The sequence below is a fragment of the Dryas octopetala genome, chromosome 1, assembly GCF_963921425.1.
Source record: "Dryas octopetala chromosome 1, drDryOcto1.1, whole genome shotgun sequence".
Lineage (NCBI taxonomy): Eukaryota > Viridiplantae > Streptophyta > Magnoliopsida > Rosales > Rosaceae > Dryas > Dryas octopetala.
Genome location: NC_141366.1, coordinates 25,737,060 through 25,749,285, shown reverse-complemented (window position 1 = coordinate 25,749,285; position 12,226 = coordinate 25,737,060). Strand labels below are relative to the sequence as shown.

Sequence of the window (12,226 nt, the reverse complement as noted above, 5' to 3'; positions counted from 1 at the left end):
GAAGGAGCAGGAGGAGTACTATTGCCCTAATGAATGAGAGTTGTCATGTGACTTTATAGAGCCCATAAAACTACAAAAACTAGAGAACAAAAGTCTTTATACTCTCTCTCTATCCTCCCTTTATTGCTCATCTCAGTCTCTCTCCTCCTAATGCTATTGCCTTTCAGCTAAATTGATTATTGGAGAGAGAGAGTGTGTGTGAGAGAGTGAGTGAGAGGTAGAGAGGAACCCACCTCAGTTAGCTTTCTAGGAAACATATTGAGGAAGGGTTTGTAGGGAGTGGATAGAGAAAGAGATAAAAGAAACTGAGAGAGAGAGAGAGAGAGAGAGAGAGAGAGAGGATATAGAAGAAGGAGAAGGAGAAGAGAAAGAAGATCCACTCCATGATTATGATGAGAGAGAAAGGTAATTGGGCACAATAGCAACAGCAGAAAATACACAGGAAAGGTCGTTATTGCGTTTTCTGGTTCTCTATCTTTTTCTCACAGACACACAACACACAGTCACTCACTGCTGCTTGGTCTTCTGCTCTCTGGATCACTCTGGGCTTTGGCCCGGCCCCCACCCCCAGAAGCAGAAGCTCTGAGTAATCTCCCCATCTTCTGTTTCTCAGAGAACCAACTTTTTACTCATAAAAGCCAAAGTGACAGACAGTGGTAGTAGCAACAACGGATCGCAGCAGTAGCAGAGAGAAACAGAGAGAAAGAGAAATTAAGCCAAGCCAAGCCCACCCAACACACCAACACCAACAAACAAACATCCCTCTCTCTCTCTCTCTCTCTCTCTCTCTCGAAATGAACTACCTTTTTCTCACAACCAACAATCTCTATTCTATTCTGATACAATTTCAGAGACCCCACTTTGCCTAAAAACACATAACACCCACACATAGATATTAGCATCCATCCATCCCTCCCTCCCTAGATTCAGTACTAGCTAATAATTCATAGCTAGCTCCACGCTGAGCTGAGAGATCGATCCAATTCCTTAATATTTGTAATTATATGTATGTGTTCACTAGACAATTAAGAAGGTACTAATTATAATTATTATAATTAAGATTGATTGTTGGAGAGGTCTAAATTAATAATAAATTGGGTATTGTGAGTGGAAATTAAGGGCTTCAGTTGTGGCTACTACAAGGAGGCTGCCTTCAGATTCTGGTGCTTTTGCAGACTGGGTGGGTTCATCGGCGACCTCGGCCGCCACAGGCCGTGCGGGCCCCGACGACCACCTCTCTCTCGGCTTCAATGCTGGGCCCTCCACCGCCGGACCCTCCTCCGTCTCCCCCTCCACCATGTGGTCCTCCGGCCCATCCTCCACCACGAACAACAGGCCCAACATCAACTACGGCCTCCCTCCTGAGATGGGCATGGGCATGGGAATGGGCATGGTGGGCCTCCGCGACGTCTTCGTGGTCGCCCCAGCCGCCGCGTACCACAACAACCAACACCACCACCACCACCACGACCTCAACCACAACCACAACATGCTCTCCGTCTCCGCCGACCACAATAATTCCATCAATGCCTCTAACCCCGCCACCGCTCTCGGCGTCGGGGTTGGCGTTATTCCTCTTCTCACTGCCACCCCTTGCCTGGCCCCACAAAATGTTGATGATCAAGACAGTGGTATGAGTATGACTATGAACATGATGGGTGGCCGCAACAGCAACAGAAGCGGATCAGGCATTCAATTGTGGCAGCAACAGCAACCGCAACAGCAGCAGCAACACCCCCATTTCTTCAAAAAAAATCATGAGCTACTTCTCGGCGGCGGCCATACCAATACTACTGGCACAAATTTGGTTCAAGGTGGCGGCAGTGGCGGTGGCGGTGGTGGCAGCGGAGGCATTACTGCAGGCTCGGCATCGTCGTCGGCCATGACGTGCCAAGACTGTGGGAACCAGGCCAAGAAAGACTGTACGCATAGGCGGTGCAGGACCTGCTGCAAAAGCCGTGGCTTCGATTGTGCTACTCACGTGAAGAGCACGTGGGTCCCCGCCTCTCGACGCAGGGAGCGGCAGCTGATGTCTGCTACGGCGGCCGCTGCTGCCGGCTCTTCTGGGTCTACCTCTAGTGCCAAGAAACCTAGACTCATTAATGCCTCGCAAACAACAACCTCTCACACCAATTCTACCTCAAACACCACGCCCCCTAGAAGCTATGACACTAGCTCCAGTCACCAAGGTAATTATGTCAACTTCCCCATCTCTCTCTCTCTCTCTCTCTTACACGGACACAGAATATAGGGTTTTGTTGAATTGTCATTATTGTTATTATTATATGTTATATGCACATACATACATATGTACAGATGCTGGTTTCAAAGAGTCATTGCCAGGTCAAGTACGTGCCCCGGCGGTGTTCAAGTGTGTCCGAGTGACGGCGGTGGAGGACGGAGAGGATGAGTATGCCTACCAGGCTGTCGTCAAAATCGGTGGCCATGTCTTCAAAGGCTTCTTATATGATCAAGGGGTTGAAGGCGGCGGCAGCAGCAGCAGAGATGGGTTTCCCAACATTTCTGAATTGCATTTGGGCGGAGGTGGCGGAGGTGGCGGCAGTAGTAGCGGTGGAGCCGGAGGACGAAACGGGGCTTCTTCTCCGATTCTCGATCCCAACGATGTCTACGCGGCGGCCTCTAGTGGAGGATTGCTTGGAGGCTCAAACTTTGGTAATCCAATAAACTGATGATATATATTTCTTGTTCATTCCTGGTTTTAGGTAATGGATCACCATTCACCAATGAACCTTGCAATGGAAGGAATATATAACATTAAACATTGTAGTCTAGTTTAATTTTGATCTTCTGTCTACTCTTACTAATTAATGATTAATATTAATCTTGTATTAATATTCAAACTAAATTCTATTTTATTAACATATGTTAATTAATTTGTTTCCATCTCCATTGCTATTAGCTTCACGGTTTTTCAGGTTACATGTTTTCCTCCTCGAGTCTAGTTAGCTTTTTTCTTTGGTGACATTAGAAGTAAATGGATCCTTTTAACCTATTTTCCTTTTCCCATATATGGAAGCTGTTTGCGTTCTTCTCATCTGACTGTTCCCTCTAGCTCGTTCTTTTTGTTTATCAAAGTTTTGCCTGTCAAATTAAGGTGAAATCTACAGTACAAAGTACTCCTTTTATGTTTTCTTTTTGAATTATGAAATCTTTTTTCTTGTGTGCTACAACTACTATTTCTTGTTTGTTCTGCGCACTATTCATTCATGTGCTAGACAGATTTATGTCACCTACCTACTGTATGAATGTATTATTTTAGTGAATTATATATATAGGTATATATAATTATTGTTTTGGTATTGAGGCCTAACTAATATTCAGTGCGCTGATTCCGTTTCCTGGCTTTTTGATTCTTGGGTCTGTGCTATAGTTCATCATCGAGCTAGCTACAAGTAATTAAATGTAGAATACTACTCATAATGGCATAGTGCTGCTTTAGACTTTAGCATGAGAAGTAGTTGTAATGTAACCATCATTTGTTACCAAAGAAGAAAAAGCATTTCATTCATGTCCTTTTCCACCCACTTTTACTGCTTTTGGCATCTCTCCACTATTTTGGACAATCGTGCTATTGCATGCGTTCATCAACAAATCATTTACTTGTTTAATGTTTCTAGCCATTCTGATGTACCAAATGTTCATTCCCTATTCCAATTACCTGTATATTGTTTCAATTCAAACTTTAGGTTTTTCTTTGTACACATCAATACCTAGTTGATGATCTAGATGTATATATCCTTGTTCCCCATGTTGATGATCATGTGTATATACATACTTGCACCATATATAGTCTTTATAAACCTGCCCCAAAATATTTCTCTTTTCATATGTAATCATGTATATACCTACTTGCACCATTGTCTATTTCAATTTGATTGTCTATAAACATACCTTTCCAGTGAACAAGAACTATTTAATGTATAGAACATTTGTACCTTTCTTTTTCTTTTATAGTTTCTTTAATTTCCTCTATTAATGTATGTCATTTGAGATCTGATCCTCGGATGTACTTCTGTACTTCTTTTTTTATTTTTTTTATTTTGTGTTGATCTTGTGCTTATGCCTCATATTATGTCATTTTAGATTTCAATATAACCCTTTCTTTGATAAAATTTCTATATAATAAATTTAAAACCCAAAATGCTTAACTTTTAAACTCCAAAAGAACATCATTTTGTGAACGTATATACACACAAGATGAGCATCAAAAAGATTAGCAGAGGTTGTTATTCCAGTCAATTGTGCTTAATTCTCAGAATGGTTATTTGGCTTCTTCTGATCATTCTTTATTCTTTTGTCTGCTGTGGATTTAGGTGACTTGTTCCTGTATTTGTTGGAAATAACGTTGCATACAGATGTTGACTAATGTTGTTTACTTAGGGGGGTGTCTAAATTCAATGCTTACTTGGATTTTCTCTTTCCCCCACATGCTGCCCCCTTGGTTGTCTCCATTATTTAGTATTAAGTAGATTGGTTTTATCATGTGGATTTGGTTCGCATTCATTTCTTTATATTATTGCTATGTCGCACATGATTACCTTTTATGTATGTAATTCCTTATATGACGTGCCTAGCTTTCTTTTTCTTTGTCCAATATTTTTTATTTTCAGTATATGTAGCTAGAAACTCAGGCACGCAGAAAGTCAAAATTGTTTGACTGGAGCTTGTTGAAGTGTATAACAAAATTTCCTTCTTTGAGAAAACTATTAGTTCACGTGTAGTCTCTTGAGTTGTGGTTCAATGGGATTAGCTCCATATGAGGACCCATTACATAAGGGATTGTGGAGGATAGCGTTGTGGGGGTGCATTCCCAATGTGGTCTAATTAATGATCAAAATTCTCCAATCATTTTTATTTAAATATCAGTCAAATTAGAAACTATAATGGTTTTTGATTTGGTTGATCTTCTGTAATTTTCTGTAATAATCATCTTTACTTTCAAAATGGACGGTTTGAATCATTTAACTATATTGTAGGATAATGCACTTATGTAATAGCGATTAAATTGCTGTCTTTGCATAACTCTGAATGATTTTGGAATTAAGTAAAAGTGTAAGTGTGGAAAGTCGACTGTATATGTGATAAGCCTACTTAATTACTGTTATTATGTACGTGATAGCTGTAATTTTCAATATTAGACAAATTCCTGTATGCTTTTTGAGTATGAAAATTCTTCATTGACATATATTAATTGTAGTGCTTGTTAATATCTACATATCCTTGAGTAGAAGATATATATATATATAATATTAGATACAGATTAGAGTTAAACAACCTTGTCTTTGAAATTAGAGTGTTTAATTTGGTCTTAAAGGCAGTGCTTTCTAACTACAAATTGCTGGGTTTCAATTTGTAAAAAGGGACCATAAGTCGCAATATTTCAGCATATATATAAATATATAATGCAGCTAGCTAGCAACGTACCCTGACATATTGGGATTGTTCTTTGTATCATTTTTCCCATATTCTTGGTGTTTTTTCTACCTTATTTTCCTTGGCTGTAGCGTATTTGAATTCTCCATGGAAAAAGCTTTATTTAATATATGTTTATTTTCTATATAATGTATTGTAATACCTGAATTTATTTATGTGGTTGTCCTATACATGCTATGGTGCAACATAACAATTAATTGAGCTGCTTGCCTGTATATGCTAGTTGCATGCATGATTATTGCTTGTCATTGTGTTTTAGATTAGGAAATAATGTCTTGGCTAGCTTGTTGCAAATTAAATGGCTAATACCTGTAAATGCTTGGTATCACTCACTTAATGCTTGGTGGTGCATGGCTACTACTTCCCAGTGTTCTTAAGAAGCTCTATATACTCTGACTTTTTTTTCCATTTTGAGTTTTGTTCAGGGTGTTGTTTTTGGCTTCATTTTGTTGAGCAGACTTAGAATAGTGGTCATGGGCACTTAATGTTAGAGCCTAACACAATACCCATCTCGTTTCCCTAATTTATTTTTGGTGGTTTTCAAATCCTAGTTTGATGTGCCTGGTTTGGTTGGTTGTTCGAAGGGCTATCTGATTCGATCAATTGCGCGCTTAATGTGTCATTTGTAGCTAATGAAACGCATGCGCTAATACTGTGTGCTTGATTTTACAAAGTTAATTAAGTTTTAAATCTAAATGGAACAGCATTTGGATCCCCTTATTTCGTAGCTGGAGTAGTGAAAAGGTTAAATGGTCCATCAAAAATCTAAAGGTCTGTACTCATTTTCTGTAGTACGTAGTTATAATACTAAAAACACATTATATATATATAACATTTGAATTTCTTTTGAACCATTTGAAATAAAAGTTAATGACTGTTTTTCCGGTCACCAAATAAAGCTTTCGTGGAGTGTTTAGGGAGATCAAATACTTAACCACCTTTTTGGGAGAGCACGAAAATTTACTAATTAATGGAATCTCCAATAGTTTCCCTCTTGATAAAGATACTCAGAATTAATTGGCAAGGGGTCAACAATTTTGCGAGTTGCTCAAACAATCTCAATTAACCCTTAAGAAAATTTCTTGACGAGTTACGTATTTATTTAAAAACGAACAAACCTCAGCTCCAAGAAATCATATCTTTTACCAAGACATTTTTTCTCTCTGTGTTTTGTGCTCAACTCTACTTAAGAGGCAGGGTTCCATCCAAATTAAGTACCTCATTTGAACCATCTGTATCTGGATTAACTTAATCATGTTGATCTTTAATTATCTAGATGGATGAGTAGCTAGGTTTCGTGCATGTAATGCATGAGTAGGTTGTAATTAGGGTTTAAGACGGTGTCTTGCATATAATCTATTCCTATCATGCTGGGTTTCGGTAAGATGAAAGTTTAACTAGTAATTTGATGGTTGATTGGACAGCCCTCGCATATATGGCGTTTGCCAAGCTTAAAATTTTACATAAACCTTTCTTATCACACTGCATGCGTTTTAGATTTTTTTTTTTTTTTATCTTCATAATTTCCCTAGGGTCTATGACTCTATAGACCATACATATGTAACCGAGCTTTAATAAAATAGCTAAATAAGATTTTTTATTTTTTTTTTCATAGAGTTTAATTCTAATTTTTCATTTTTATCATTATGGATTGCCAATGTTTTGAAGAACAGAAGGTAGTCTAAATTTATATTTCTCTCACAATCAACCATCAAAAGGTGAACAAATTTTTTCCCAATGCTATGGTTTGACTTCATATTTTTGTTACCATGGTTGCTGCCAGCACCGTCACTATTAGAATGGTCAAGTACTACTACTAGGATTGCCGCTACTACTGTCACCATCATTGCTCCCACCTCCGGTACCACCTCTATCGCTGCCACCGTAAGCAACCACCACCACCCCCACACCACTCATTTGATGGATTGATACTAAAAAAATGTAAATTCTGTATTTATGTCCCTATACTTGATAAGTTTGCTACGTAAGGAATTTTTTAAATCCTAGCTAGAACTTTAAACTTAATCTCATATTTTTAAATTTCATCATATTGGAGTCTTATATTACGAGTGGCACTGTTCCCACCCAACATATCTTTTCACCTTCTTCCAAATTTTTAAAAATCATTAATCTACTTATTACACCCTTGTTATTCTTAAATTGCCCTCATCCCTTTCCCTTGGTCTTCCCCATTCTCTCCCAAATCAACTGTGAAAAGAAAAATAATAATAAAGCTACCAAGGATGGCAGCGCTGCAATCACAACACCTTCTCTATAGTTAGGTTTCATATCCATGAATAAGTTTTATTCGATTGGTCATTCCATATTTCTCCACGATTACATATTAGCTTAAGTGGGTAAATGCTAATGGCCTCACAAGTAAGTGCCTAATGGTTAAAGGTTTATCGATCATCAAAAATATATAGAAGAGTTATTGTATGAATGTATGATATATATATATATATATATATATAGTCCATGAATTTGTTAAGCAATCTCTTTTCGAAACATATGATAATTCTACTGAAATCAATCCACTGCCCCGTCAAGTAGAGGCTCTCCAATGTACAACACGCCATGGCAGATAGACTCTCAATTAAGGCTGCCATGGCAACCATAGTTTTCTTTTCTTTTATTTTTTATTTACATTTGTCTTTTTTAGTAATTTCATAAAATAATAGAATTGTAATTAAAAATTTTTTTACAAATTGGTGGGAAAATAGGACAGGTGGGTGGGAATAACACCACTCTTTGATTAATTAACTGTTCATCATGATATTTGAACTTAAGACATACTCCGACAAAGGAAAATTTGGTGTCATTTTTCTCAAATGGCATTGGCAAAGATAAAAATTTATAGAAAGAAGAAAATTTTACTTTCAATGCAAAAATCATTATTAATAAGGGCACTGTTTGGGTACTCAACTTTGAGTACCACCTTATATTCATCATCAATCACATGAGTTTATGATGAGGTCCACTAGGAGAGAGAAGATGGTGGACTATATCATGGGCTCATGTGATTGGTGATGAGTACAAGGTTCGTACTCAAAGTTGAGTACCCAAGCATTTTTCTATTAATAACAATTTGAGTTTAAAATATAGGTTTTATCAAAATTCTAGGTTTATCAAGTACTTGTATCTAACAATCCTTAGAATATTATTTTATAATTATCATGACAACTTTAAAATAGGAAGAAGGTTTCTGTAATTCCATTAAACCCAAGGGAGGTAGGTGAAATTCTCTCCATTGTTTTCAAAGAGAGTAGTAGCTTTTGTAGTGACTTTAGTAGGGCGTTGAGTGCTTTTAACTTTGTAAGTAAAATGGTGACTTTAGTAGGGTATTGCTTCCAATTATGGTAATGGCTTTGAAATGCTACGGAAAAGAAAGTGCAAACATTCTCTATGGGAATGGGGAGGGCATCAACACAATGCATGCACCATTGGAAAGAAGTATATATATATATATATATATATATATATATTAAATTTTGGATGTTTCTCCAAACAGTTTTAATCTGGAATGAAGAATCCATGAGCTCATCAGACCTTTATTCATGGATTCCAGGGGTTGGTACAACATTTTGCATTTTAAAATCATATTTTCCTGAAAAGGGTGAGAATACAAAATGAAAAGTAAAGAAAAGGACAGGGAAAAGAGGAAAAAGTTGATGGGCCCTTGAGATTGTATTAAAAAGAAGGTCTAATTTAAAAGGAGAGGTTTGAGCACTAATATTGAATAGTAAATGAGGGATATGGGAAGGGTTCTTGTCTTGCTTATGATCTTTTTTATTATATATGTACGGCGCCTTTTAGTGGCATACCATTCTCAACCATGCATTTTATTTTCTTATTTAGTATAATTGCTTTGTCACCAAAACCCATTACATCTTTTTTTATCCCATTGTCCATTGAGACATTATGATTCTCTTTGGTGATGCTCTCCCCCTCTTGTAGTTTATTTTCTTTTTCAAATTAAGGGAATTTGCGTTGCGTTTAGATAAGTAAGTTTGAAATTATGAATTAAAAAATACAAAATTAAAAAAGTTCAAATTTAAATTTTAGAATTTGTAAATTTCCTGTTTTTAATTTGGTTGAACTATTAAGAATGATGAAATATGTACGCGATATCGTTGATAGTGATGGTAGTGGTGGTAATGGAAGTGACGATGTGACCTCTAAAAAATTTTATAAACTTATTTTAGAGTTAATTTGAATTTTTTGTGATTTATAGAATTTACTATAATTTTTGTGAGTTATTTTATTTAGAAAAATATTCCTTTTGGTTTCGAATTTGCGGAATCTTGTACAAAAGTCATATGGTCGAAGAAGACCATAGTTTGAAAGTAATTGATGTCACGAACCCAAAAGTAATACCACTTTATTGATTGGAGTTCAGGAAATAATGTTATGAATTTTGTAAGTTGGACAAGAATTAAAAATTATTTTAATTTTATGAAATTTAAACAAGGAGTTAGATTTTTCATAAATATTTCAGAAGTAAAAAATAATGTTTTAAGGCTCAAGATAAATAGTACTCACTAAGATGAGCTTGTAAAAATTTTGGGGCATTTTTTCAGAATCCTGATATAATTTTGGTGGATTACAGAAGTTGAATGAAATTTTTTGAAAAATAAGGCAATTAGAAATTCCTAGAGGGGTTTCCTTAGTGTCGAAAATTTCTAGAAGGGTACTGAGAAATGTGAAGACACATGAAAATAGTACTTGTTAATATGAACGTGGCACAATTAATGGCTTATTTTTCGAAGCTGGACGAATATTTAATTTATGAATTTCGAAGATTGAGCAATTTCAAAAATAAGGAAATTCAGAAAAAAAAAAAAAAAAAAAGAAGTTAAAGAGCGCTGACGTGGCGTGATCTGGACTGTCCAAGTAGGATAATCCAACAACTAGGAACTCGCTCTTGCTAAAGCTCTATTATGTTATTTATCTTTCTTAAACTCAACCCAAAATTCCTTTAGCCATAATTTTCTCGTCCTAGCCCAAATCGAGTGTTGTTTTCGCCTACGCTCTCGTAGTCCTGAGTCCTACGCTCACGAGGTGGTCTTAGAGCCAAGGCTTTGCTAGAATTTAGGCTAGCTCTCTAAAAGTCTTTGGTAAGGATCTAATTAAACCATGTTGAGATTATGCCCAATTTTTGTTAGGTGACTTTAATTATTAATTTAGGCTTAGATCTTGTTATTTTTGTTATTGGGCTTCATAATAGTTGGGGACTAAAGCTAAGCTTCTCAACCACTTTATTTATTATTAGTCTTATTAATTTAAATCAAGCATAGTTTTTTTGGCCATTAAATTAAGCATAATTAATTATTAAAATTGTAACGACCCGACCCCAATGTGGCCCTTTGAAGTTTAAGTTTAAGTTTAAGTTATTTCTGGGTTTTTATTTAAATTTTTATTAAGGGAGATTTTTAGGATATTAAGCAAAGGGTTAGTTTGACCTAATTTTGACTTTTTAATCTATTGGGTTTTTGGTTGCGAATTTGGTCTCGTCGGATAAGTGTTGAACCCACGAACTCATTGATGCAAACCATGAGTTAATCGGAGTTACAGTTTTAAAATTTCGGACACGTGAAATCGAGGGCATTTTAGACTTTTGACTTTGGAGCTTTTAAAAATTCAGAAAAGTCTCACCTTCTAGAAGTCTCTACCTCTCTTTTAAATTTTTTTTCATTTTCTCTCTCTCACTCCCGCACATCTCCTTTCTCTTCTTTCTTTTCTCTCTTTTCCTTCTCTCTCCTGTAGTTCCCCCCTCTGCCGCAACCACTAGCCACCACAACCATCCTCATCGACCACCACCCATCGACCCAAACTACCTACGCGACCCCCTCTCGCCGACGCCGACCCCTTCAAAACCCTCTGGCAGCTAGCCCCTCTGCGCTCATAGTAACCACTCAAAAACAAACCCAGCTGCCACCCTCTATCTCACTGGATTCCGACCAAGCTCTGGCACCATCCACTTCGAAAATAGGTGGGTTTTCTTCCCTTCTCAGTGGGCTTTCACCCTCTTATGGTTTGGTTATTTGATTTTGAGAATTTGATAAAGATTGAATATAGGGGTTTAGGGTCATTTCGAGATTGCTTTAGGTTTTCAGATTGGGGGGCTATTGTGGTGTTGTTTTGGACAAATTTTGTCCCTAGGAAACCCAATGGTTGTGTAGGATTGAGAAGTTGAGTAGGTTTTGAGGAAATTGTTTTATTTTGGTTAATTTTAGGCTTGAAACAACCACCTTGGGTGACAACCATTGTGATTTCGAACCCCCACTAATATTTCATGATTGTAGGAGTATTTAAGACAATTTGTTGAGTGGGTTATCAATCTTGGATATGTTGATTATTGTGAGACCCCATATTTTTGAAGGATTTATTCTAAATATTTTGAGAATTTATTTTGATTATTTTGAGAATTTATTTGAAAAATAAAAAGGTTTTGATTTAATTTTAATTTTTGTTTTAAATTGGGCTTGACCCAAAAGTTGACTTTTAAAGTTAGTGGGCTTCCGTCTTTGACTTTGGGCACGCAAGATAGGTCTCGAGTCCACGAGTTCGTAGACATGAAGCACGCGTAAATCGGAGTTTTGGTTTAAATTTTACAGACGTTCAAAGTGAGGGACATTTTTGTAATTTTTCGTGGAAGCGTTTTAAAACCCAAAAATCAGATTTTAATCCCATTTTTTTCTCCTCTCTCACGCATCTCTTCTCTCTCCCTGAGTCTCTCCTTTCTCTCTCCTCTCCTCCATCTTCGTTCGCC

The 12,226-nt window shown here is 36.8% G+C and overlaps 1 protein-coding gene across 2 annotated transcripts; it reads left to right on the top strand.

The window, feature by feature from the left end:
- The first annotated feature begins 315 nt into the window (after positions 1-315).
- Positions 316-2,894, top strand: LRP1 (Lateral root primordium (LRP) protein-like protein). Of its 2 annotated transcripts, none has more exons than XM_086243633.1 (2): positions 316-2,189; positions 2,344-2,894. In XM_086243633.1, the coding sequence occupies exons 1-2, from the start codon at positions 1,298-1,300 to the stop codon at positions 2,688-2,690; spliced, it is 1,239 nt and encodes a 412-aa protein (XP_086099759.1). In that variant the 5' UTR covers positions 316-1,297; the 3' UTR covers positions 2,691-2,894. The 2 variants fall into 2 exon arrangements, with proteins under 2 accessions (XP_086099759.1, XP_086099751.1); XM_086243625.1 differs by having other exon boundaries at positions 2,317-2,894.
- Positions 2,895-12,226: the final 9,332 nt, after the last annotated feature.